Source organism: Kogia breviceps, chromosome 1, assembly GCF_026419965.1.
Source record: "Kogia breviceps isolate mKogBre1 chromosome 1, mKogBre1 haplotype 1, whole genome shotgun sequence".
NCBI classification, from domain to species: domain Eukaryota; kingdom Metazoa; phylum Chordata; class Mammalia; order Artiodactyla; family Physeteridae; genus Kogia; species Kogia breviceps.
In genome coordinates, this window is record NC_081310.1 from 87,877,985 (window position 1) to 87,904,045 (window position 26,061).

General features: G+C 38.6%; 1 protein-coding gene across 1 annotated transcript in view; it reads right to left on the bottom strand.

Annotated features, from left to right (window-relative positions):
• Positions 1–11,839, bottom strand: part of LOC131760032 (Fc receptor-like protein 3) — a 33,715-nt gene extending 21,876 nt beyond the window's left edge. Inside the window, exons 1-3 of the mRNA XM_067039145.1 lie at positions 11,810–11,839; positions 11,025–11,157; positions 724–744 (exon numbers count right to left, since the gene is read on the bottom strand). Coding sequence (XP_066895246.1) covers positions 724–744; positions 11,025–11,055 — 52 coding nt within the window. The 5' untranslated portion in view covers positions 11,056–11,157; positions 11,810–11,839. The remainder of the gene's footprint in view (positions 1–723; positions 745–11,024; positions 11,158–11,809) is intronic.
• Positions 11,840–26,061: the final 14,222 nt, after the last annotated feature.

The window sequence follows — 26,061 nt, forward strand, 5'->3', positions numbered from 1 at the left end:
CCTGTCAAGGTAAAAGTCAGCCTGGGATGTATATACCTCAGAAGCAGTTTCTAGACTCTGAAAAACCAGTACCTACTTGGTTATTAATATTTAATGAACAAGATTTGTTTCACTTACAATTCTTTTAAACTTTGCTTAATTTGAGAGTCTATGGGGAAGGCAACATTTTTCTACTCTCCGCCTAAGGTGAGCATAATCAGTAATTGATACAGGATACCAAAAAAATGGAACAAAAGGGCATGGACTGCTTGCATAACCATATTTGTATATATAATTGCAGCTAACAAATGGGACCAGAGCAGTGACATGAGCTTCTTTTGGAGATGTATAAAGATTTGGCTCTAGCATTTTCCGCTATGAATAGGAGATATTTCTATGTTCTTTGATAGTGGCACCAGCTTGGACATACAGAGGGAGGGGTCTTAGGGAATAGAGGAGATCAGATCCGAGTTTCTCTCAATATCAGCCTCCTGCCTCTGCCTTTCCTTCTGCAAATATTTCCTTCCCCTCTACACTGTGGCATTTGGTAATAGGGAAGGAACTGAAGACTGAAGAAGTCAGAGGAGGGTCTGCTCACCCACTAATGCAACAGGTGTGACCTCAGAGTAGCAATACCACTGATGTTGGCACATCACCACAGTCCTCATTTATGGGTACAGGCAGTGCTGGCTGGGAGGACCAATGTGCAGAGACCAGGAGGAACAGAGAAAAGGGAAAACTGACCTGATTGATCTCTTCCAGGAGCTGTGAGGGAGCCAAGATTTAAAGGTTAGCACAGAGCAATGTTTTTCAAACCTTTTCACTTAGACTATCTGAAAAATGTTCCAACAACCCAGCCACAACCACTTTCTCAGTTTTTCCTTCTCATTTCTTTGCCCCCATTCTATGATACCCATAGTCCCCAAAGAGACAGAAAAGAATAGCCTATAACTTATTGTATAAACATGAATGACTTGTACCCACAATCCTGACTCTTCTCTTTGCTATTTAATACTTAGCAGCTTCATAGTTCATTCCTCCCTCTCTTCCCTAGCCTGAACTCAGCCATGTAGAGACAGAAAAGGGCTTGGAGAAATGGTTTCTCCTCCCCTCATTACCTGGGTACTGTTCCTCCTACTTTTTCAATCTCTGGTTAAATACTGGCTTAAAGTCTCAGGAAGGGGGGTCATATTTCTCAGTAGATCTTCCCTTACTCACTTGAATTTTGAAAATAATTGTTTATGTGAGGGATTTAGAAGGGGTTTGGTGGAAAGAAACATCCAAGCTTCCTATGAGATGAAAAAGAAATGGTTGAAGAATCAAGGGTAATATACTTGGTTTGCTCTGTTGGCTTTGGTTTTTCTGGGACCCAGTTCTGCTCATTCTTCATCTCTTGTGTAAAGAAAAAAAGTGTTGCCTGCCATTCCAGTTCTACAATGATCAAGCTATTAGCCATTGTAGTTGCCCACAGTGTACTATGAGGAATTCAGGATGAAGAAAGACAGGAAACATTCTGTGCTTTGGATGTATTGGCACTTAGATAGTTAAGATGCATATCTAAGGGAAAGTTTCAAATGACCCCAGATTCTTGCATCTTCCCATACAGAGAAAAGCACTAAAATCGGTGAGATTTCTCTTCTTTGTGATTAGCAGTAATCTTTTGATACTTGACTACATGTTTTTCCAGCAAAAAGTTTGTATATATCCTGGCTCCTCCCTTACCTCTTCTGAGCAGTTCCTCAGATCTATCTGAGAGGCTGTCTTCTGGGCTATAGTCTTCAATACTTTCCCCAAAGAAAACTTAACTCAGATTTCACATTATGCAGTATTCTTTCAGTCAATAGTTTTGGTGACCACAAAGGGACCCAGAGCTGACTTCACTCCTTTGCCTGAGGATCAGGAACCTTGGTACCAGCAGGGGCCTCTTGTGCCCATTTGCCTCTTCCACGAGTTTAGACAAATTTGGGTGAGTCTCTTCTGGTTCTTGGATCTCCCAATTATTATTATTATTTTTTTTGTTTTAAGACCCGTTCTTCATGTCCTTTATTATATCATCCATGCATATTAAGACTACAAATGACTTTCAGCTACTTTAACATATAATCATGATATACTATCCATGGCTTTATAGAGTCCCAGCATAATGTTTCATATATTCTTTTTTTTTAACATCTTTATTAGAGTATAATTGCTTTACAATGGTGTGTTAGTTTCTGCTTTACAACAAAGTGAATCACTTATACATATACATATGTCCCCATATCTCTTCCCTCTTGCGTCTCCCTCCCTCCCACCCTCCCTATCCCACCCCTCTAGGTGGTCACAAAGCACTGAGCTGATCTCCCTCTGCTACTTGGCTGCTTCCCACTAGCTATCTATTTTACGTTTGGTAGTGTATATATGTCCATGCCACTCTCTCACTTTGTCCCAGCTTACCCTTCCCCCTACCCGTATCCTCAAGTCCATTCTCTAGTAAGTCTGTGCCTTTATTCCCATCTTGCCCCTAGGTTCTTCTGATCATTATTTTTTTCTTTCTTTTTTTTAGATTCCATATATATGTGTTAGCATATGGTATTTGTTTTTCTCTTTCTGACTTACTTCACTCCGTATGACAGTCTCTAGGTCCATCCACCTCACTACAAATAACTCAGTTTTGTTCCTTTTTATGGCTGAGTAATATTCCATTGTATATATGTGCCACATCTTCTTTATCCATTCATCTGTTGATGGACACTTAGGTTGCTTCCATGTCCTGGTTATTGTAAATAAAGCTGCAATTAACATTTCTGGTGCATGACTCTTTTTGAATTATGGTTTTCTCAGGGTATATGCCCAGTCGTGGGATTGCTGGGTCATATGGTAGTTTTATTTTCAGTTTTTTAAGGAACATCCATACTGTTCTCCATAGTGGCTGTATCAATTTACATTCCCACCAACAGTGCAAGAGGGTTCCCTTTTCTCCACACCCTCTCCAGCATTTATTGTTTGTAGGATCTCCCAATTATTGGTTGATGATCCTGAGTTAGTTCTATTTTGTGGTGTATAACAGGGATTTGTCCCCCCTCCCCCTGAGGCAGGAGATAGATGGGGCCCAGGTTAGACATTTACAACTGGCCTCCCATTTACATTTCATGAAGCAGGAAAATGTGGGCTTAGGGCTGGACACTTACAGCTAGACTCCTGTTTGCATTTCCTGGAACAGGAGATAGATGGGCTCCAGGTTAGACATTGAAAATCAGTCTCCTGTTTGCTCTCCGAAATGGACGCAATGACAGAGACAGGGTAAATAGCCAGGTTTTGTCTCCTGTGGACACCTTCAAAGGCTGAGGGATGATCTGACAAGCCCAACCACATGCCACCGGGGCTGGGAGTCTCCACTCTGTGTTTAGTTCTGTTCTTGTGTACATGCGTGCAAGTAAGTGTGTGTGTGTGTGTGTATGTGTGTGTGTGTGTGTGTGTGCATGTGTATACATGCAGGGTGTGTATAGCTGAATAACAGGAAAGGATCTGCTGGGTTCCAGTGTCCTGTGTTCCCCTCCCTGGCTGCCCTTGCTCGGGGCCACCTTAAGATAACAGTCATGGATGGAACAGAGAGGGGCTAAACCTTGTTTGAGTAAAGGGTCAAGAGGTCACATATTTCCCCTTCTTGGGGCAAGGGAGACATTGAACATGGGCAGAAAGTCTCCTTGAGGGTCATAAAGGAGGGCTCACCACCCCATAATATGTGATGCTAAGGCCATCCCATAGGCCTTTGGGCTGAAATCCATCTTGGAAAAAAGTTGCACACACGTGTTTGGGAGGGTCCTAGGGCGGGTCAGGTGTGGAAAAAGAAGCCAGATAATTGGCCAAAAGTAAACAAAGACCCGGAAGAACTGCCCTATATAAATGACTTAACTGCCTCTTTACTGCTCTCCTCCCTCCTCCTTAGGGAGGATGCCCACACCCTTTCTCTCAGGGCGTGCATCTTTGCCTTGCTAAACAAATTGTTTCTCTGTGTGCTCTCCCACTTGTTGTGCTATGACTCTAATAATAAATTTTGTACCTCTTTTTACAGTTTTTACCTCCGTGAGAAATGCATTTTTCACTGGGGGCAAGAGCCAGGGGGTCTGGTGGCTATGATTCCCGGTTTTCATCCAGGCTACCCAGGTTCAATTCCTGGGCAGGGAATTAAGATCTCACTTCATGCCACCACTCACTTCTGCCTCTCCAAAATCACCTCCACCCCAGTTTAAAGATACTGAGGGAGACTGGTTAAAAGGTACAAGGATTTACTCAGTTGAAAGACACTGAGCCTCTGGACTGGGTAAAGTGAAGGGCATCAGAAAGCCAGCCTCCAACTAACACTCCAGCCATATGGAATTTATACTTACAAATATTGAATACTTGTTTAATTGGGAATTAAAGGAAATCTTGCCCTAAAATGGCCAAGGTAGGGTTCTTTTGACATTCTAAAAATTAGAAGCCAACTTGATAAAACATCTTTTCAAAATTTTGACCTTAAAGGAACAAAAGCCCTTCTAGGAGGAACTTGCATTTCTCTCCCTGTGCTTTTGAGATGTAAATGTTATATCTGATCTTCTTAGGCATTTTATTCCGTGTTTCAAGAGCTTGGTCTCTGCCATCCAGAAGGTACACATATGGTGTACATTTGGCAGCCAGCTGAATAGACTGGGATTGCAAGCAGTCTTTTTGTCTGGCTGTGCCAGCGCTCAGGAAAATTTGTTATAAGGAGTCCCAGCCCATAAGGGGCCTTGTCATCTCAACCTTTGTTGTGTCTACCTGCACAAAAAAGACCTTTAGTTTCTTAGACTATTATGGGGAGTAAACTTTCTGTATTTTGAGAAGGCTGCATTCTTTGCACTCTCTTGTGGGGATGTCTCTTGCGTCTTATGGTTTAGTCACTATTAAGATACTATTCAACAATGGCTAGAGATTGGATTCTTTAAATTGGAGAAGCTTCTAAATTGCTAAATTTTTAGAGAGCTCTGTTTTTTTTTTTTTTTTTTTTTTTTCAGTACGCGGGCCTCTCACTGCTGTGGCCTCTCCCAGGCTCCGGACGCGCAGGTGCAGCAGCCATGGCCCACGGGCCCAGCCGCTCCGCGGCACGTGGGATCCTCCCGGACCGGGGCACTAACCCGTGTCCCCTGCATCGGCAGGCGGACTCTCAACCGCTGCGCCACCAGGGAAGCCCAAGAGCTCTCATATTAAACAGCTGTTTTATTGGTGCCTATGAAAATACCAAATTAAAAGGTAGATGCAAAATATATATATATATACATACATATGTAAAACAGGTAACCTTAAAAACTCCCTTAGTTTAAACCTAACAAATAAAAACTGCTTTAGGAAGCCTTATTTGTGGTCTCAGCTTCCCTTCAATGGTTCTTGCAGATGCTAATAAAAACAGTAGCTTAATTAATGTTAATTAGGTTGATTAACAGGGGAATAAGAAGAAACTGAGAGGAAAGTCAAGAGACTTCTTCCCAACGAGGTGAAAATTTTAAAGGGACTTACCCCAACAGAATGGAAAAATGGATTTTGATGGGATTAAAACAAAAGTTTTGATACACTACTTGGGGTTGGATAGACCAAAGAGACCCGCCAATTTGTACCCCTAACCTTAAAGTGCACTCTATTAACCCCTGTTTTGAAACAAAATTTAAAGTCTGGAAGAAAATTACACTGAGATACCTGACTAGCATTTGCTTGGGACAACAGAGAGATCAATTAATGAAATTAAGATTGACAAAAGGGCCTGTGTCCCTTGGCTTGATCCCTCACTGGGGACTCCAAAGCTTTTTTATATAAAAATGGATAAAATGGCCAAGGGATAAAAAGGAAAGTTTCTGGACTCCTTGTAAGACCAAGACTTGTTGATGGGGTCCTAATGGAGGCTTAAGTTAAAGGTATAAGAATCATAAATTTGAAATAAAATCTTGTAAAAACTGGTGTATTTGAATGGGCTTTATATAAGATGGTTACATCTATTTTGTCTAATTATACTGTGGGATAGACATTACGTCTCTATGAGGACTACTTCCCCTGACTGGTATTATAAGACAGGGCATATAAATCTGCCCCTTAGGCAGTACTAATTAAACATACTAAAAGAAACCAATAGAGACTTCCCATGTGGCACAGTGGTTAAGAATCTGTCTTCCAATGCAGGAGACATGGGTTCGATCCCTGGTCAGGGAACTAGATCCCACATGCATGCTGCCACTAAGAGTTTGCATGCCACAACTAAGGAGCTGGCAAGCTGCAACTAAGACTCAGTGCAACCAAAATAATTAATTAATTAAAAGATGATTAAATACAAAAAAGAAAACAACAGAGTTACCTGTGCCCACACAGTATAAAGTAAAAAGTGGGCCCCAACATTCAGGGACTAATAAAAGCAATAATAAATATTTTTTGCCCCTAGGGTAAATTGCTTTGTTTAATTTGTGCACGCACAAAGAGGGTCTTTGTAGAATACCTTGTGCATAAATTTTTGAGGGCATGATAAATTGAATCCCAAAGTTCTAGAACGTAGAATTCTTGATTTCCAGTTTAGTGGAAAATCTTCTTGCTGATATTAAAAAAGCAAATGAAATAAAATGTAATTGGGCAAATCAATCTTTTAATATCATTTAGGCAGCAGACCAGTTCTTTGGGGAATTAAAAGCAACTGTCTCTGTATTGCCAATCTACAAATCAGAAATGTAAATACAGCCCACAGTGACCTGAGACTGAGCCTAATTAGCTCAATCAGGTTGAATCTGAAGCTGAAGAGGGAAAAAAGGAAAAAAGAGGCCTTTTATTAATAAAACTCAAACTGTTGGTGCTCTTGCCTTCTGAGATGGCCCACATTCTCTCTGTGGAGTGTGTTTCTCCCAGGGCCGTTTCGCCTTTTGAGAGGAATCACATTCTGTCTATGGAAAGTGCATCTCTCTAAATAAACTCAGCCATGAAAAGGAATGAAACCGGGTCATTTGTAGAGACATGGATGGACCTAGAGAGTGTCATACAGAGTGAAGTAAGTCAGAAAGAGAAAAACAAATATCGTATATTAAAGCATATATGTGGGATCTAGAAAAATTGTATAGATTATCCTATTTGCAAAGCAGAAATAGAGACGTAGAGAACAAATGTATGGATACCAAGGGGAAAAGGGGTGGGGGTGGGAGGAATCGGGAGATTGGGATTGACATATATACACTACTGATGCTATTATGGGAACATATGTATATGTATAACTGATTCACTTTGTTGTAAAGCAGAAACTAACACACCATTGTAAAACAGTTATACTCCAATAAAGATGTTAAAAAAAATAGACAACTAATGAGAACATACTGTATAGCACAGGGACTCTACTTAATGCACTGTGGTGACCTAAATGGGAAGGAAATCCAAAAAAGAGGGGATATATGTATGTGTATAGCTGATTCACTTTGCTGTACAAGAGAAACTAACAATGTTGTAAAGCAACTATACTCCAATAAAAATTAATCAAAAAATTAAAAATAAAAAAATAAATCCACTTCTTACTTATCTAAAAAAATAAATAAATAAAAACTAAACAAAACAAAAACAAACTCAAACTGCTTGAAAGACTCCCTCACCCAAAATCGAATTAACGGCCTCCTTAAGGATTTATCAAGGACAGATACAAATCTCAAAGTCTTTTCTGCAAATAGTAAAAAGCCTTAATTATCTGAGTGAATAAATTTAACTTACACCAACTGTCATTTATAAATTAGTAAGTTTATATTGTAATACCTGATTCATGACTCAGATTTAAAATGAAGTTATGAGATCTCTAGTTATGTCTGTTTATACATCTGTGTGTACATTATACATATGATACATCTTTACCTTCAGATAGTATTATCAAAATTAAATTTATAGAAGAGCTCAATTTAATTGACTTAAAAGTAGGCATTTATAAATTAAATATGTTTAAATGTAGTAGAAACTAACCCAAATGAATTTCATGTTCACATGATCTGGGAAATATTCAATATTAAATTAATATTCAATATTAAAGTTCAAGTTTGTTGGTTTAATTAATACAGATATGTCTTACTTTTATTACACTTAGGTTTACTAAAAGTCAAATAAGGTCATGTTATCTCTATTATAAAATTTATCAGTGAGAAAAATAGCTTGGGATGGTGGCTGACTTGGTGTCATGTCTCAAAGTTTTCATGGGTAATCTAAACATAATTGTTGAAAACAAATGCATTAAATAGATATAAATGGAGTAAGAGCTTTTAGGTGAACTCTTGAAGAATAATTATGTTTTGTGGTATATCTACTTAAAAATAAGTTCACTAGATTTTTGGTAACTTGAAACTTTAGAATTTTGCTAAGTAAACTTAAATGATGGAAATTTATTAAATACCTATACCATTTCCAAATAAAATAAGATACTGAAATATTAATTACTGAATATAGGCTTCATTTTGTGGAGAAACTAAAGATATTTAGGACTATTAATAAAAATGTTTGATGCCACACTAAAAAATAGTCTATAAAAAAGCAAGTATTTTTAGAAATCATAAATAATATTTGTAAGTTTGCCAATCTACAGAATGCTAATGTAAAAGACAGTGCATCGTTGCTTACTTCTTAGCTTTTACTAGAAATTACAGTACCTAAACATTAAGAATTCTAATTAATATATATAATTAAAACTACTAAAATTAATAAGGGCAACAACTTTGCATGAAAGGAAAAGGACATAAAGAATGGACATTTTGTTATGGGAAAAGAGAGTCATTTTGTTCTGGAGAGAAAAAAAGGAAGAAAAAGCACAGGACTAAATCTGAAAGTAAAAAATAAAGTTACAGAAGGTTTGGCAGAAAGGAACCCTGAGAAAAGAGTTTTGTGCATGGTCAGGACTGGCTAAAATTAAAATAAAATTTAATTAAGTAAATAAATTTAAATATTAAAAGTAAGCTGGTACAAAACTAGAATTTGGTTTTCTCTCCAAGTTCAGAGAACAAAGTTTTCTTGGAACATTGATCTGCTTTTGATAAGATTGTAAAGTTTCTTTACCTTTTAAGTAATTTGTTGTAGCTTTCTGTATTTGCCTTTAAAATCTTTTATTGTCACGTTGGTTGAGTGAATAAGTATTGTTTCACACTGACCTATGATCCTATTTGACCAGGTGTTTTAAAAACCTTTTGATATCTTTGACAAACTTCCCAAGTCAAATTCCAAATGAATTCTCTTGATTTCTAGCTAACTTTGTGATGCTTCAAAGGGCCACGGAAACATCCCAAAGAGAGATCTTAAACTAATAAGGTTTGTTGAGTATGTTAAATTACATGGGAAATATTGTCAAATAAGTTGCGATAAACTTTCTTAGGCTATATTATATGGATATATGTCATTAATATAGAGCTCCTAAAAATTATATGAAATTCCTAAAAATCCAATATGTCCTGGTATAGTGTTATTAGTCATAATTCTAATTATTACCTTAAAATGTTGTATGTCACAGAATATTGTATATTCTTTGTCAGTTACATTGTAATCAGATATTTATCCATGCCATTTAAAATCTTTTGTCTTTTATAGACAGTAATTGTTTTACTATGATGCTTTTACAAAATCAAGATCTTCAGGAAGATTCACAGAAAGGACTTTTTGACAAATAAGGTCTCTGATGACTTCTAGATCATACCACTGAACTGGGTAAGAAATTACAAAACTCTAATGGAAAACCCGATGACTTCACCCAGGTCAGTAGGAATCAATTACATGAGACTGAATGAACTAATAAACACAATTTGTATTTTATAACTTTTTCCTGAAATATTACTGACTTTTAATCTTTATTTTCCAGAAAACCTTTCCTCTTACACTATGACCTACAAAAAATTGATAAAGTATACCTTTGTAAACAAAGATGAAATATTTATCTTTTTCTCTCTACCTGATCCCTCCAGAATTTGGCTTTTCCAGCTGTCTCCCCTCTGGACTTTATGGCTTATTGCAATCCAGATTACAACTAGTTATACTCATCATCATTTTAATCTGTTCTCTCTTTGTTGTTTTCAAACTGTGCTTTGTGTCTCTCTCTGCTCCACTCTGAGCTATATTACTTATATTCTGTCTATTTTGTAATATTGTTGTCTCTTAAATTACCTGATGTGTAACCAGGCCTCCAACAAAATTAATGATGGCTAAACTCTTGAGGCAATGATCACATATATAACTCTATACAGAATAATTGTAATAGTGCCACTCTAGATATGGGAAGAAGTAACAAGGGAAAAACATTTCCTGGATCATAATAGACTAGTAAGACAGGTGATCCAGAGAACTTTAGGTTATTAACAGGGCCTAATCCAGATATAGCACATGAATGGCCTATCACTGAGATCTTTGCCTTACTTAGGAATAAGTGTTCTTAGCACCACGGGACAAATAGGTCATGAAATGCCTCCCAAACCTTGGTCGAATTTATGACCAATGAAGGGCACTGTAAAGAAAAAAATGTTGCCTGCCATTCCAGTTCTATAAGGATCAAGCCATTAGCCACTGCAGTTGCCTGCCAACAGTGAGCTCCAAGGGGAATTCAGGATGGAGAAAAACAAGAAAGGTTCGGTGTTTTGGATATACTGGTCCTTAGATAGTTAAGATGTATATCTAAGGGAAATTTTTAAATGACCCCAGATTCTTGCATCTTCCCATACAGAGAAAAGTACTAAAATCATTAAGTTGAGTTTTCTCTTCTTTGTGATTAGCAGTAATCTTTCGATGCTTGACTACATGTTTTTCTAGCAAAAAGTTTGTATATATCCTGGCTCCCTCCTTACCTCTTGGAGCAGTTCCCCAGAGCTATCTGAGAGGCTGTCTTCTGAGCGATAGTCCTCAGTAAGTTTCTTAATAAAACTTAATTCTCAACTTTTACGTTGTACATTTTTCTTTCGTTTGACACTTGCTATCTGTCTCTGAACCCCAAGTGGAAGCAGACACAGAAGCTCCTTGGTCTTCCCTGGTTGACATTAGAAATTGAGGACCCTGTCCCATCCAACCCGTCTACTCACCCAGAATCAGCAGTAGCAGCCACAGAACCATGGGGACCTGGCCTGGCTGGAGGCAGGTAAAGTCTGTCTCACCACAAGCCAGGCTTATTTCTCATCCACGGAAGAGGACAGAAGGGAGGTACTCAGATGAGATCTGCAAGAGTTAGAAAAGGGGAAGTAAAAGAATCATATCTTGCCTTGCGCTCTGAAAAATTAACACAACTACATTCCTAAATGTTGTTTGTATTTCAACCCCAGAAGTTGTGCAATTTTAAACATTTACAGTTATCTTCCAGCAGCTCAACTCTCTCTGGAGAAATGTCTCCAAGGCTGTGCTGGGTTCTCTGAAATGCCACGCTATAGATTTGTTAGTATTGAAATAACTTTTTTTCATTTTTCAAATGGAAAAAACCTAACATTACCTTAAATTCATACAACATCTGGTTCTGCATAAGGCTCCTAATATAGACATACCTTGTGACTGTGGTGTCCTGCTGTGTTTTATGGTGTAAGTCACAAAAAGTCAAAGGGTCAAGGCAAACATGAAAGCCTTTTGACATTACATAAACTGGTGAATTAAAAATTCACCAACTACAAAAGGAGCTGCCCCTAAATTCCTCCCAGATCTGTGCAAATTAGGAAATAAAAGAACAAGCATTAGGTAGGAAACTGTTTTGTGCCCCATCTCAGCCTATAACCAGTGCTGAGCCCCGGCAGGCCATTGTGATTCTTATTATGATTGCAAGACACCCACAGCAATAACCACAAAGAAACTTTGGCGGAAAAGAAAAGAGTTTATTACTCACAGGTCCTGGAAAGCACATGGCACACCTTGGGGCTACACTGTGAGGTCATGGGCTGGGGTTCTGCTTTTATTGGCGTGGAGGGTGGGGCTTAGTGTTTTGAGGGCTCACTCTTTATTGGTGAATTTAAAATATAAAAACCAGAAGTTAAAGCACAGGAAGAGAAAAAAACAAGAGGCCCAAATGGTCAGTTATCAAAATCAACCAATATCTCTAAAACAAAGGAGTCTGGGGGGCAAAGGAGGGCGGTGGGGTGGGCTTTGGTGCTGCCTCTTATCTAGTGGATGGCGATGTGTTTATTCAAAGTAGCTCTTTGAAGTGGATGCCTCAGCAATCAAAGCTTAAGTCAGGCACTTGCATTATGAAAGAAAGAACAACTGTTAGGGCCCATACTACAGAACCTCTGTTTTTAAAGCCAGAGCCCTTATCAGAGAGGCCTTCCCTGGCCTTGAAATCAAAGAGGTCTCACCTGATTATTTTCTGTTTCAAGCCCCTGTATGCCTTTTTTCATAGCATTTATCATTATTTGTAATTATTTCCTCTATTTTCTTGTTTGTTTTTACATCTTTTCCTCAGCTATCATTCAAGGGCCCATGCTTATCTTACCCATTGTTGTATCCCTTGTACCTCTACCAATTCTCTCTTGCAGGGAGGCATTAAATAAGTATTTTTTGAGAAACTATGAAAAACTCTGGACCAGGGTTTCTTGACATTTATTTCATTAGCACTTCCCTAAGGGGTCTTTTCAGATTTTTTTTTCTAGCCACCCCCCCTCCTCTATGAAACATTAATAACACAGATATGCAGTATGTATATATATATACATAAAAAGTAAGATTTTTTTTCACCTCCACAAGGACGAATTTTTGCTGCTTTGAGGGTGATATCACCTCTGTTGGGAATGCATGCTCGAGACATAGAGACAGACCATTCTCAGCAATCTAACTACCAGGATAGAAAGTTATGACCTTTCAAAGACATCTTTGTATTAGAAACAGAAACCTCTGAGCAAGTTTCCCTTCTCTGTGGAGGCTATCCTGAGGCTATAATGGAAAGAAGTCCTCTTCTTCAACCAGATGGCATTCTATTCTTCCCCCCTCCAATGACAGTACCAAATTTTGTTTTTCTCTATGCATTAATGTGATTGTATGATGTTCCTTTCTCTCCTTAGACTGTAGTATCACAGGGCTGAAAAGAGTCTGGTGTGTTCATCATGTTTTCTTTCTTTTCTTCCTTCCTCCTGTCCCTTATTTCCTCCTACACTCCTTCCTCCCTTCCTTTCTTTTTTTATTGTAGAAAGAACACTTAGCATGATATCTATCTTCTGAAAAAATTTTTCATTATACAATATATTATCATTGACTATAGATACAATGTTATACAACAGCGCTCTAAAGCTTAACTTAATCTTGCTTAACTGAAACTTTACACCAGTTGACTAGTAACCCCTCATTTCCTCCTCCTGGCAACCACAGGTCCACTCTGATTCTATGAATTTGACTATTTTAGATAGCTCATGTAAGTGGAATGATGCATGGTTTGTTTTCCTGTAACTGGCCTACGTCACAACATAATTGTCCCCATGGTTCATCCATGTTGTCACATGTTGCAGAATTTCCTTCCCTTTTTAAGGCTGAGTAGTTTTTTTTTTAATTTTTTTTTTTTTTTTTGATACGCGGGCCTCTCACTGTTGTGGCCTCTCCTGCTGCGGAGCACAGGCTCCAGATGCACAGGCTCAGCGGCCATGGCTCACGGGCCCAGCCGCTCCGCGGCATGTGGGATCTTCCCAGACCGGGGCACGAACCTGTGTCCCCTGCATCGACAGGCAGATTCTCAACCACTGCGCCACCAGGGAAGCCCAAGGCTGAGTAGTTTTTCATTGTATGTACATATAACAGGCAAGAGTTAATCCTGACTCCATGTTGGATCTGTTTGTTTACTTTAACCTTTGCTTCCTGTTGCTTTTGTTCACTAAAAGGACACGGTGTGTACATAATGGCCTGCCTCTGGGAACCCTGCCCCTCTGCCTGAATGTTAAACCAAAGTGCCTTTGTTCAGGGAAGCATCCTGACCATGTCCACCTGTGAACAGCTGCAAGAAAGAAGAAATTAGCATGTCCCCTCTCCAAGGCTGGCCATTCCAGGACATATTTGCAAGACTTATGGCCTTTTTATTTTACTTCCTCACCTCCTCCCACCCTCTGTTCTATAAAAGAAACTGACATCCAGACCCCGATAAGATGATTCTTTTTAGACACTAGTCTGCCATTTTCTGCGTCTGCCAGGTTTCCAAATAAAGTCATTATTCTTTGCCTCAACACCTGTCTCCTGATTTATTGGCCTGTCATGCAGCAAGCAGAGGGAGCTTGGACTCAGTAACATACACACCATGTTTTCTTTATCCATACATTTATTGATGGACAGTTAGGTTTCTTCCACATCATGGTTATTGCACATAATGCTTTAATGAACATAGCAGTGCTAATATGTCTTCAAGATCCTGATTTCAATTATTTTAGATGAATACACAGAACTGATATTGGTGGATCATACAATAGTTCTATCTTTAATTTTTGTTAGAAACTTTATACTGTTTAATATAGATGCTGTATCTTATAGATTAATAAATGATGCCTTACTAAAATTGGTGAAACTTATAAGAGGAAAATAAAGTGAGGAGGTGCAACAAAGTCAGGTTTAAGCCTCTGCAGTCAGAAAAATATGGATTCTGGTCTTAGCTCTACCCTCTACTGACTGTGTGAACATGGCAAACTACTTCACCAAGATTGTTAACCATGGGCAATATCACACACTTAAAACATACTTTTTTAAAAATAATTACAGATAATATGTGTAAGTTTGCCATACATAATAGACCCAATAATTAGTCATTGGTAACATTTTTTGGTTAGTAGAATATTAGTAGGGATTAGTATGATATTATCATTTGGAGGTATTCTCTAAGCTTTTGGTCTTAAAAATAATATATACAAAGAGATATAGTTATGCTGAAAAGGCTAAAAACATAACACCTTTATGAAAGTGTTGGCTATAAAAGGCAGATGCATTTATGCTTCCAGTAATGATGGAAGAAGAAACTGAACTAACCTTTCTTCTGAGGATCACTAGAAATGCTGGGCGAAATTCTTTTCAAAGTCTCTTTCAAGGTACTGAAGAGATAATAAGACAGTGAAGAATTCTGAGACACGATTAGAGAAGAAAGGAGCTCAGGGAGAAAAACCTGGCTTCTGAAACCACTTCTTTAAAAGGGCACTTGTCAAGTCCAGAAAGGGCAGCAGGGAGGCTTGTGCTTTAACACAGTCCTGTGGGGTTGGGAGACAGGGACTGGTATTCATGTTGGTGTGTGTGGAAATGTTTAAAATATGATTGTAAAATTAAAAAGAATAAAATACACTCATTTGCAGCAACATGGATGGATCTAGAGAATATGTAGCTTAGTGAAACAAGTCAGGCAGAGAAAGACAAATACTGTATGATAACAGTTACATGTAAGTAATCTAAAAATTAATACAAATGAATAAATATACAAAACAGAAACAGACTCACAGACATAGAAATCAAACTTATGGTTACCAAAGAGGAGACAGAGAGAGGTAGGGAGGGATAAATTAGAAGTATGGGATTAACATATACAAACTGTGATACATAAAATAGATAAGCAACAAGAGTTTACTCTATAGCACAGGGAATTATATTCAATATCTATAATAACTTATAATGGAATAAGATCTGCAAAAAAACCCCAGAAACAGAACCAAATAACTGTGCTGTACACCTGAAACTAATGCAATATCATAAAAAATATATATATGGCTGTAAAATTTTTCACCATTGCTCAATTTAGAGGTGGAGTCTATACTCCCTCCCCTTGTATCTGGACAAGTGTGTTAGGTGCTAAGACCCAATAAAACTGTGGTGGAAGTGATACTGTAATTTTTGAATTAGTTGATGAGATGTTGTAGATTCACTATCACATTTTTTTAAAGCTTAAGCCAACATATAAAAAGTCTGACTACCCTAAGGCCACCATGTTATGAGGAAGTCCAGACCACATTGAAGGGTCACACATACTCTAATTGACTGTCCAAGTTGAGGTCCCAACCTATAGCCAGCATCAACCACCAGACATGCAGGGAAGATGGCCCCTTATGATCCATATAATAGATCCAAGAATTCAAAAAGGAGTCACTGTTCTTGTCATGAGTAGGGTAACTGAGAAGAAATGGATAAATAAAAGAGAAAATATTATACTAAGTTGTTTTCATTTATCTAAATATAACTCTTAATTACATTTTACTCCATTGCATATAAACTAATTTTGTCTATTGAAAATTATTAAATTACATTTAATAATTGGACTTTTTATTTAAAAGTCAAGCATGGAGGAATGTGTTAATGGTTTTAAGTCTCAAGTGACTACACACAGGGAAAAATGACATATTGTAAAATTAGTAATATGGCAACATTGCCCACTACATGGAACCTTAGAAAATTGTGAAGCATGAAAATAAATGATGAGATTTTTGAAGGTTTTCATTTTTCTCTCTTTTTTTTTTTCAAATCCAATCTATATCAGTAATGGGCCCTGGAATCCTTGCCAATACTATGCAGAAACAGTAAATATAAATTCATGTAATGTTAAGCATAGTGTGTACTTTTCAGGTTAGTGTGGAGAGAAGAAAAGCAGTCAGGCATTGAGGGAGCTCACCTTCTCCAACTCCCCCCATAGAGCAGACATCACCTAGACCTCCACCTATTTTCTGAAACCCAAGTATGGTACCAATAAAAAGCCATTGACTCTAATACTACTCCTGTATCCAGGGACCATCAACCCACCTGAGATGGAGAGTGGCACCAGTTCACAGAACTGGGCCGCCAGGCCATTATCAGCCTCACAGGAGTAGCTTCCAGAACACCCTGCGGTTAGAGAGAGGTTGAAGGATGCTCCTTCTCCAGAGGGCACTGAGCTGCTACCCAGGTTGATGTCCTCATGATGAAACCGGTACAGGATTGGGGGGTGGGGTGAGGATGTAGGGGCAGCTCCAAGCCTCACAGCAAAGCTCTACCATGTCCCCCGTGACAGCCTGGGTCCTGGGACCCCTGAGGGTGAGGACAGGACAAGATGTTGGAACTAACAGACCCAAAGGGGGCTATCAGAGAGGATTTGTGATGCTGCATTAGACTCATGAATTCCCCTACCAGGATCTCAGCAACTGGCTTGGCTCTTGGTCATTATGTATTCCTTCCATTCCTGTATCCCTGTTAAGGCAATCAGAGGTTGTTTTTTCAAAGTGTCTTTAGAAATTTGGGGAAATATCAATTCTGGGTCATTGTCTAGAGACATGATCATTTGTTGTTCTCATGTTATTTACTTCTAATGCCAACCTAACGCCCTTTGTGTTTTCTGCTATGAAAAAAAAAAGATGTCAGCAGTTTAACTTGTGAAGGTAACCCATCCTCAAATTGTTGGTGGTTCTCCACAACACTGATCACTGGGATCTCCTGGAATTTCCTCATGACCCCTGGCTCTTGGTTTCGGGGGTTCTGTCTGAGATGAATGGGAGTGAAATTTACTTCTCACAGAGATATTCACCACCTTGTTCTGGATGGGATTGTGGCCATTGTCAGCTCTATGGTAATATTGGCCAGCACTGTGCTCCTTCACAGCTGGGATCTCCAGGTCTGCTGACAGGGAATGCTGGGCTTCTGTCACAGACTGGTTCCTGTGGCCTCTCTGTGCTAGGAAAATGTGATGTTTCCTGTGGCCTCAGCCACTGAGCAGAGTAGGGTGAGATCCCCTCCTTCAATCTCTTGTCCCCCAGGGGCCTGGGTATCTAAGATTACATTAGAGCCCGGGACTTCTAGCTGAATAGAAGATGACATATGAGAACCCTGACTATGAAAGACTCTGGGAACAGAAGGTAGACTTATTTCAGCCTCTAATACAAGGAGTGGGAATATGGGTATTGCTTATGTAACATATTACAAGTATACAATGGTAAGGAATCCATGGTAATTATCCTTGAAGAATGTGGATACAGATACTTGCAGGTCCTAACTCAGATCTTGGTTAATTTCATGGGTAGTAATCATTAAAGAATCATGATGAATCATCCACTACCTGAGAGAAGAAACATTTTTTTTGGATGAGTCACTGTGCAGACACATACCTTTTGCATAGAATGCAGAAGTTCACTGGTAGCATCAGTCTACCTTGAAAAAGGCACTGCTCCTAATAATGTCAATAAAAATTCCTCCATTATTCCCAATTTCAAGGATCAACACAAATTGTCAACCCCTCCTCTGACCACTCCAGTTCACTTTGATTTCTGCTCTTCTAACTCTTCATTTTCGCACCATATGTGTTGCATTCCAGCATGTGGAGACATTTGGAGAGCCGGAGCCTTGTCTTTTAAAGTTCCCAACTCTCTGCTAAATGCCAGCGCACACAGTCGGTGATCAATGAAGATTTGATTGATGATATTACTTTAATAAGAAGAGAAAGATTATAAGGAGCTTAGTCCATTTGTTATTCTTATGAAATACCAAGAGCAATTTGAAGAGTTTCTCTAGTCCAGCTCCTACTTTCCACTAGGACAGAAGTTGCACAAAGAAACAAAAGACTAGCTGTCTATGCTGAAGCACAGTGTTCATGTTTTTCCCCATGCTCAGCTCCACTGATACTTATTCTGCCCGTGAATTTAAGATTGGAGGCTCCAATTTCTTTCTTTTTTTAAAAAAACACTTTTTGTTTTTTAAATAGATTTATTTATTTATTTATTTATTTATTTATTTTTGGCTGCGTAGGCTCTTCCTTGCTGTGCGCGGGCTTTCTCTAGTTGCGGTGAGCAGGGGCTACTCTTTGTTGCAGTGCGCAGGCTTCTCATTGTGGTGGCTTCTCTTTGTTGCTGAGCACCAGGTCTAGGTGCGTGGGCTTCAGTAGTTGTGGTGCACGGTCTTAGTTGCTCCGTGACATGTGGGATCTTCCCGGATCTGGGCTCAAACCCATGTACCCTGCACTGGCAGGTGGATTCTTAACCACTGTGCCACCAGGGAAGCCCCGAGGCTCCAATTTCTGACACTGTGAGTCACTGTCTCTGCCTGGCACCAGTAAGACCCTGAGTCTTCACTCCACATGGTGGGGATCTAGAGCTCTGGGGAGCTGCTCCAGCCTAACCCCAGGGTCCTGCTATCTCTGAAGAAGCAAACTGGAGCTGGGCATCTGAGCTCTGTGGAGAGGGGTGGGTCTTTCAAGAGAGATCAAGGTCACTGGGCCCCCCTCAATGGGCCCAGAAGTGCTGTCAGCCCAGGACATGGAAACAGCTCTGGAGAGAAGGATCACAACAGTTTTCAGAGCAGTAAGATTTATAGTTCCTGCTGAAAAGTACCTGGTGACAAACAACCCCAGCAAACAGGACATTCAGAATGAGACATGCCACATACCATGTCTCCCTTGAATGGTCAAACCACAAGCACTCCAGTTCATATTTGGTGTATGAGTAGCTTTCCCCTATGAGGTACCCACCTACTCTGCTACCACTGTCTCCTATCCACTCCAGCTCCCACAGGAGTGACAGTTTTACTTAAGACTTCAATCTTTACTACTCTTTACTATTTCTGTTTTTAGAATTTTCTTCCAGTAACAGCACAGTAATATTTGCCACTGTCACTCAAAACTGCATTTTGGATAGGAAAGCTTGAGACTTCATCTGTGAAAACAATAACTCTTTTCTATCTTTGTAATAAGTCACTGTCTTTATTTTCCAAGCCTTTTCTCTCTGGCATATCAGAACTACACTGTTTCATTCAAAGACAGAAGAGGGAGCCAGGACAGTGAGCCAGTCTGAAAGAGAGGGGAGGGGGGAACTGGATTTTTCATTTCTGCAGAGAATCCAATGTCTGACCTTCTCCTTTACTCTTAGGCAATGAGATGTATCAGGTGTAACCTCTTCATCTTTAGACAAGATAGAAGTTTCAACCCATTCCTTAGTCACTCAGAGATGCATCTTATTTTTCCTGAGGAGATATCTTATTCAGCTTGGGCTGCTCTAACAAAATGCCATAAGCTAAGGGGCTTATCAACAATACAAATTTATTTCTCACACTTCTGGAAGCTGAAAGTCCAAGATCAGGATGCCAGCATTGTCCAGTTCTGGTGAGGACCCCTTTCCAGGTTGCAGACTGCTGACTTGTATTCTCATACAGCAGGAAGAGACCCAACTAGTTCTCCAGCCTCTTCTTATAAGGGCACTAATCTCATTCATGAAGAGTCCACCCTCATGATCTAATTACCTTGTAAAGCTTCCACCTCCAAATACTATCACATTGGGAATATGGTTTTAACATATGAATGGGTAATAGGCTAAAACATTCAGTCCATTACAGGGAATGTCAAGGTAAACATAACTTTTTACATAGATAAAGGGTGTTCTGCTAAAGCTCCTACTCTTTAGCTTGTTCCATTGGTGACTTCACATAGGGGACCCTTGTCCTCAGTGGACATTTTGCTTTCTCACCCCCATGCTTTCATCCAGTCTTTAAAGGCAGCACATTGTATTGTAAAGTCATGTTCTGTTCCTTCTTCTGAGCTTGCTAGATGAAATCACCAAGTGGCCTGGATAACAGGAATAAGCTGGTTACTGGAATAAGATCTAGTATCTTTGGTTTTTTCTTCCTTTAACATCTTTATTGGAGTATAATTGCTTTACAATGGTGTGTTATTTTCTGCTGTATAGCAAAGTGAATCAGCTATACATACACATATATCCCCATATCTCTCCCTTCTTGCATATCCCTCCCACTCTCCCTATTCCACCCCTCTAAGTGGACTCAAAGCACTGAGCTAAACTCCCTGTGCTATGCACTGCTTCCCACTAGCTATCTATTTTACATTTGGTAGTATATATATGTCCATGCCACTCTCTCACTTCCTCCCCACTTATCCTTCCCCCTCCCTGTGTCCTCAAGTCCATTCTCTACATCTGCATTTTTATTCCTGTCCTGCCCCAGGTTCTTCAGAACTTTTTTTTTTAGATTCCATACATATGTGTTAGCATACGGTATTTGTTTTTCTCTTTCTGACTTACTTTACTCTATATGACAGTCTCTAGGTCCATCCACCTTACTACATATAACTCAATTTCATTTCCTTTTTCGGCTAAGTAATATTTCATTGTACACACGTGCACATCTTTATCCATTCATCTGTCGATGGACACTTAGGTTGCTTCCATGTCCTGGCTATTGTAAATAGAGCTGCAATGAACATTGTGGTACATCACTCTATTTTAATTATTGTTTGCTCAGGGTATATGACCAGTAGTGGGTTTGCTGGCTCATATGGTAGTTTTATTTTTAGTTTTTTAAGGAAACTCCATACTATTCTCCATAGTGGCTGTATCAATTTACATTCCCACCAACAGGGCAGAGGGTTTCCTTTTCCCCACACCCTCTCCAGTATTCATTGTTTGTAGATTTTTTGATGATGGCCATTCTGAGGTAATACTTCATTGTGGTTTTCATTTGCATTTCTCTAATGATTAGTGATGATGAGCATACTTTCATTTGTTTGATGGCAATCTGTATATATTCTTTGGAGAAATGTCTATTAAGGTCTTCTGCCCATGTTTGGATTGGGTTATTTGTTTTTTTTATATTGAGCAGCATGAGCTGCTTGTATATTTGGAGATTAATCCTTTATCAGTTGCTTCATTTGCAAATATTTTCTCCCATGATTAAGGTTGTCTTTTCATCTTGTTTATGGTTTGTTTTGCTGTGCAAAAGCATTTAAGTTTCATTAGATCCCATTTGCTTATTTTTGTTTTTATTTCCATTTCTCTAGGAGGTGGGTCAAAAAGGATCTTGCTGTGATTTATGTCAAAGAGTGTTCTTTGTATGTTTTCCTCTAAGAGTTTTACAGTGTCTGGGCTTATATTTAGGTCTTTAATCCATTTTGAGTTTATTTTTATGTATGGTGTTGGGAAGTGTTCTAATTTCATTCTTTTATATGTAGCTGTCCAGTTTTCCCAGCACCACTTATTGAAGAGGCTGTCTTTTCTCCATTGTATATTCTTGCCTCCTTTATCAAAGATAAGGTGACCATAAGTGTGTGGGTTTATCTCTTGGCTTTGTATCCTGTTCCATTGATCTATATTTCTGTTTTTGTGCCAGTACCAAACTGTCTTCATTACTGTAGCTTTGTAGTATAATCTGAAGTCTGGGAGCCTGATTCCTCCAGCTCTGTTTTTCTTTCTCAAGATTGCTTTGGTTATTTGGGGTCTTCTGTGTTTCCATACAAACTGTGAAATTTTTTGTTCTAGTTCTGTGAGAAATGCCATTGGTAGTTTGACAGAGATTGCCCTGAATCTGTAGATTGCCTTGAGTAGTATAGTCATTCTAACAATGTTGATTCTTCCAATCCAAGTACGTGGTATATCTCTCCATTTATTTGGATCATCTTTAATTTCTTTCATCAGTGTCTTTCAGTTTTCTTCATAGAGGTCTTTTGTCTCCTTAAGTAGGTTTATTCGCAGATATTTATTCTTTTTGTTGAAATGGTAAATGGGAGTGTTTCCTTAATTTCTCTTTCAGATATTTTGTCATTAGTGTATAGGAATGCAAGAGATTTCTGTTCATTAATTTTGTATCCTGCTACTTTACCAAATTCATTGATTAGCTCTAGTAGTTTTCTGGTGACATATTTAGGATTCTCTATGTATAGTATCATGTCATCTGCAAAGAATAACAGTTTTACTTCTTCTTTTCTGATTTGGATTCATTTCTTTTTCTTGTCTGATTGCTGTGGCTAAAACTTTCAAAATTATGTTGAGTAATAGTGGTGAGAGTGGGCAACCCTGTCTTATTCCTGATCTTAGTGGAAATGGTTTCAGTTTTCACCATTGAAAATGATGCTGGCTGTGGGTTTGTCATATATGGCCTTTATTCTGTTGAGGTATGTTCCCTCTATGCCTACTTTCTGGAGGGTTTTTGTCATAAATGGGTGTTGAATTTTGTCCAAAGCTTTTTCTGCATCTATTGAGATGATCATATGGTTTTTGTCCTTTAATTAGTAAATATGGTGTATCACATTGATTGATTTGCATATATTGAAGCATCCTTGCATTCCTGGTGTATGATCATGGTGTATGATCATGGTGTATGATCTTTTAATGTGCTGTTGGATTCTGTTCGCTAGTATTTTGTTGAGGATTTTTGTTCATCAGTGATATTGGCCAGTAGTTTTCTTTTTTGTGTGACATCTTTGTCTGGTTTTGGTATCAGGGTGATGGTGGCCTCCTCCCTCTGCTGTATTTTGGAAGTGTTTGAGAAGGATAGGTGTTAGCTCTTCTCTAACTGTTTGGTAGAATTCACCTGTGAAGCCATCTGGTCCTCGGCTGTTGTTTGTTGGAAGATTTTTAATCACAGTTTCAATTTCTGTGCTTGTCACTCATCTATTTATATTTTCTATTTCTTCCTGGTTCAGTCTCAGAAGGTTGTGCTTTTCTAAGAATTTGCCTATTTCTTCCAGGTTGTCCATTTTATTGGCATATAGTTGCTTGTAGTAATCTCTCATGATCCTTTGTATTTCTGCAGTGTCAATTACTTCTTTTTCATTTCTGATTTTATTGATTTGAGTCTTCCTTTTTTTCTTGATGAGTCTGGCTAATGCTTTATCAATTATGTTTATCTTCTCAAAGAAGCAGCTTTTAGTTTTATTGATCTTTGCTATTGTTTCCTTCGTTTCCTTTTTCACTTATTTCTGATATGATCTTTATGATATTTTTCCTTCTGCTAACTTTGGGGCATTTTTGTTCTTCTTTCTCTAATTGCTTTAGATGTAAGGTTAGATTGTTTATTTGAGATGTTTCTTAAGGTAGGATTATATTGCTATAAAGTTCCCGTTTAGGACTGCTTTTGCTGCATCCCATAGGTTTTGGGTTGTCATGTTTTCATTGTCATTTGTTTCTAGGTATTTTTTTATTTCCTCTTTGAATTCTTCAGTGATCTCTTGGTTATTAAGTAGTGTATTGTTTAGCCTCCATGTGTTTGTATTTTTTACAGATTTTTTTCCTGTAGTTGATATCTAGTCTCATAGCTTTGTGATTGGATAAGATACTTGATATGATTTCAATTTTCTTAAATTTACCAAGGCTTGATTTGTGACCCAAGATATGATCTATCCTGGAGAGTGTTCCATGAGCACTTGAGAAGAAAGTGTATTCTGTTGTTTTTGGATGCAATGTCTTATAAATATCAATTAAATCTATCTTGTTTAATGTATCATTTAAAGCTTATGTTTCCTTATTTATTTTCATTTTGGATGATCTGTCTATTGGTGAAAGTGGGGTTTTAAAGTCCCCTACTATGATTATGTTACTGTCGATTTTCCCTTTTATGGCTGTTAGTATTTGCCTTATGTACCGAGGTGCTCTTATGTTGGGTGCATAAATATTTACAATCGTTATATATTCTTGTTGGATTGATCCCTTGATCATTATGTAGTGCCCTTCTTTGTCTCTTGTAATAGTCTTTGTTTTAAAGTCTATTTTGTCTGATATGAGAATTGCTAGTCCAGCTTTCTTTTGATTTCCATTTATATGGAACATCTTTTTCCATCCCCTCACTTTCAGTCTGTATGTGTCCCTAGGTCTGAAGTGGGTCTCTTGTATGCAGCATCTATATGGGTCTTGTTATTGTATCCATTCAGCCAGTGTGTGTCTTTTGGTGGGAACATTTAGTCCATTTACATATAAGGTAATTATTAATATGTATGTTCCTATTCCCATTTTCTTAATTGTTTTCAATTTGTTACTGTAGGTCTTTTCCTTCTCTTGTGTTTCCTGTCTAGAGAAGTTCCTTTAGCATTTGTTGTAAAGCTGGTTTGGTGTTGCTGAATTCTCTTAGATTTTGCTGGTCTCTAAAGGTTTTAATTTCTCCATTGAATCTGAATGAGATCCTTGCTGGGTAGAGTAATCTTGGCTGTAACTTTTTCCCTTTCATCACTTTAAATATGTTCTTCCATTCCCTTCTGGCTTGCAGAGTTTCTGCTGAAAAATAGCTGTTAACCTTATGGGGGTTCCCTTGTATGTTATTTTTTGTTTTTCCCTTGCTGCTTTTAATATTGTTTCTTTGTATTTAATTTTTGATAGTTTGATTAATATGTGTCTTGGCATGTTTCTCCTTGGATTTATCCTGTATGGGACTTTCTGTGCTTCCTGGACTTGATTAACTATTTCCTTTCCCATATTAGGGAAGTTTTCAACTATAATCTCTTCAAATATTTTCTCAGTTCCTTTCTTTCTCTCTTCTTCTTCTGAGATCTCTATAATTCGAATGTTGGTGCATTTAATGTTGTCCCAGAGGTCTCTGACTGTTCTCAATTCTCTTCATTCTTTTTTCTTTATTCTGCTCTGCAGTAGTTATTTCCACTATTTTATCTTCCAGGTCACTTATCCGTTCTTCTGCCTCAGTTATTCTCCTGTTGATTCCTTCTAGAGAATTTTAATTTCATTTATTGTTGTGTTTATCATAGTTTGTTTGCTCTTTAGTTCTTCTAGCTCCTTGTTAAACATTTCTTGTATTTTCTCCATTCTATTTCCAAGATTTTAGATCATCTTTATCATTAATCTGAATTCTTTTTTAGGTAGACTGCCTATTTCTTCTTCATTTGTTCTGGTGGGTTTTTACCTTGCTCCTTCATCTGCTGTGTGTTTCTCTGTCTTCTCATTTTGCTTAACTTACTGTGCTTGGTGTCTCCTTTTCACAGGCTTCAGGTTTGTAGTTCCCATTGTTTTTGGTGTCTGCCCCCAGTGTGTAAGTTTTGTTCTGTGGGTTGTGCAGGTTTCCTGGTGCAGGGGAGTAGTGCCTGTGTTTTGGTGGATTAGGCTGGTCTTGCCTTTCTGTTGAGCAGGACCACATCTGGTGGTGTGGTTTGGGGTGTCTGTGAACTTATTATGATTTTAGGTAGACTCTCTGCTAATGGGTGGGGTTGTGTTCCTGTCTTGCTAGTTGTTTGGCATAGGGTGTCCAGCACTGTAGTTTGATTGTCATTGAGTGGAGCTGGGTCTTTATATTGAGATGGAAATCTCTGGGAGAGCTTTCACCATTTGATATTATGTGTGGATCGGAAGTCCCTGGTGGACCAGTGTCCCGAACTTGGCTCTCCCACTCAGATGTTCAGGCCTGACACCCAGCCAGAGCACCAAGACCCTGTCAGCCACATGGCTAAGAAGAAAA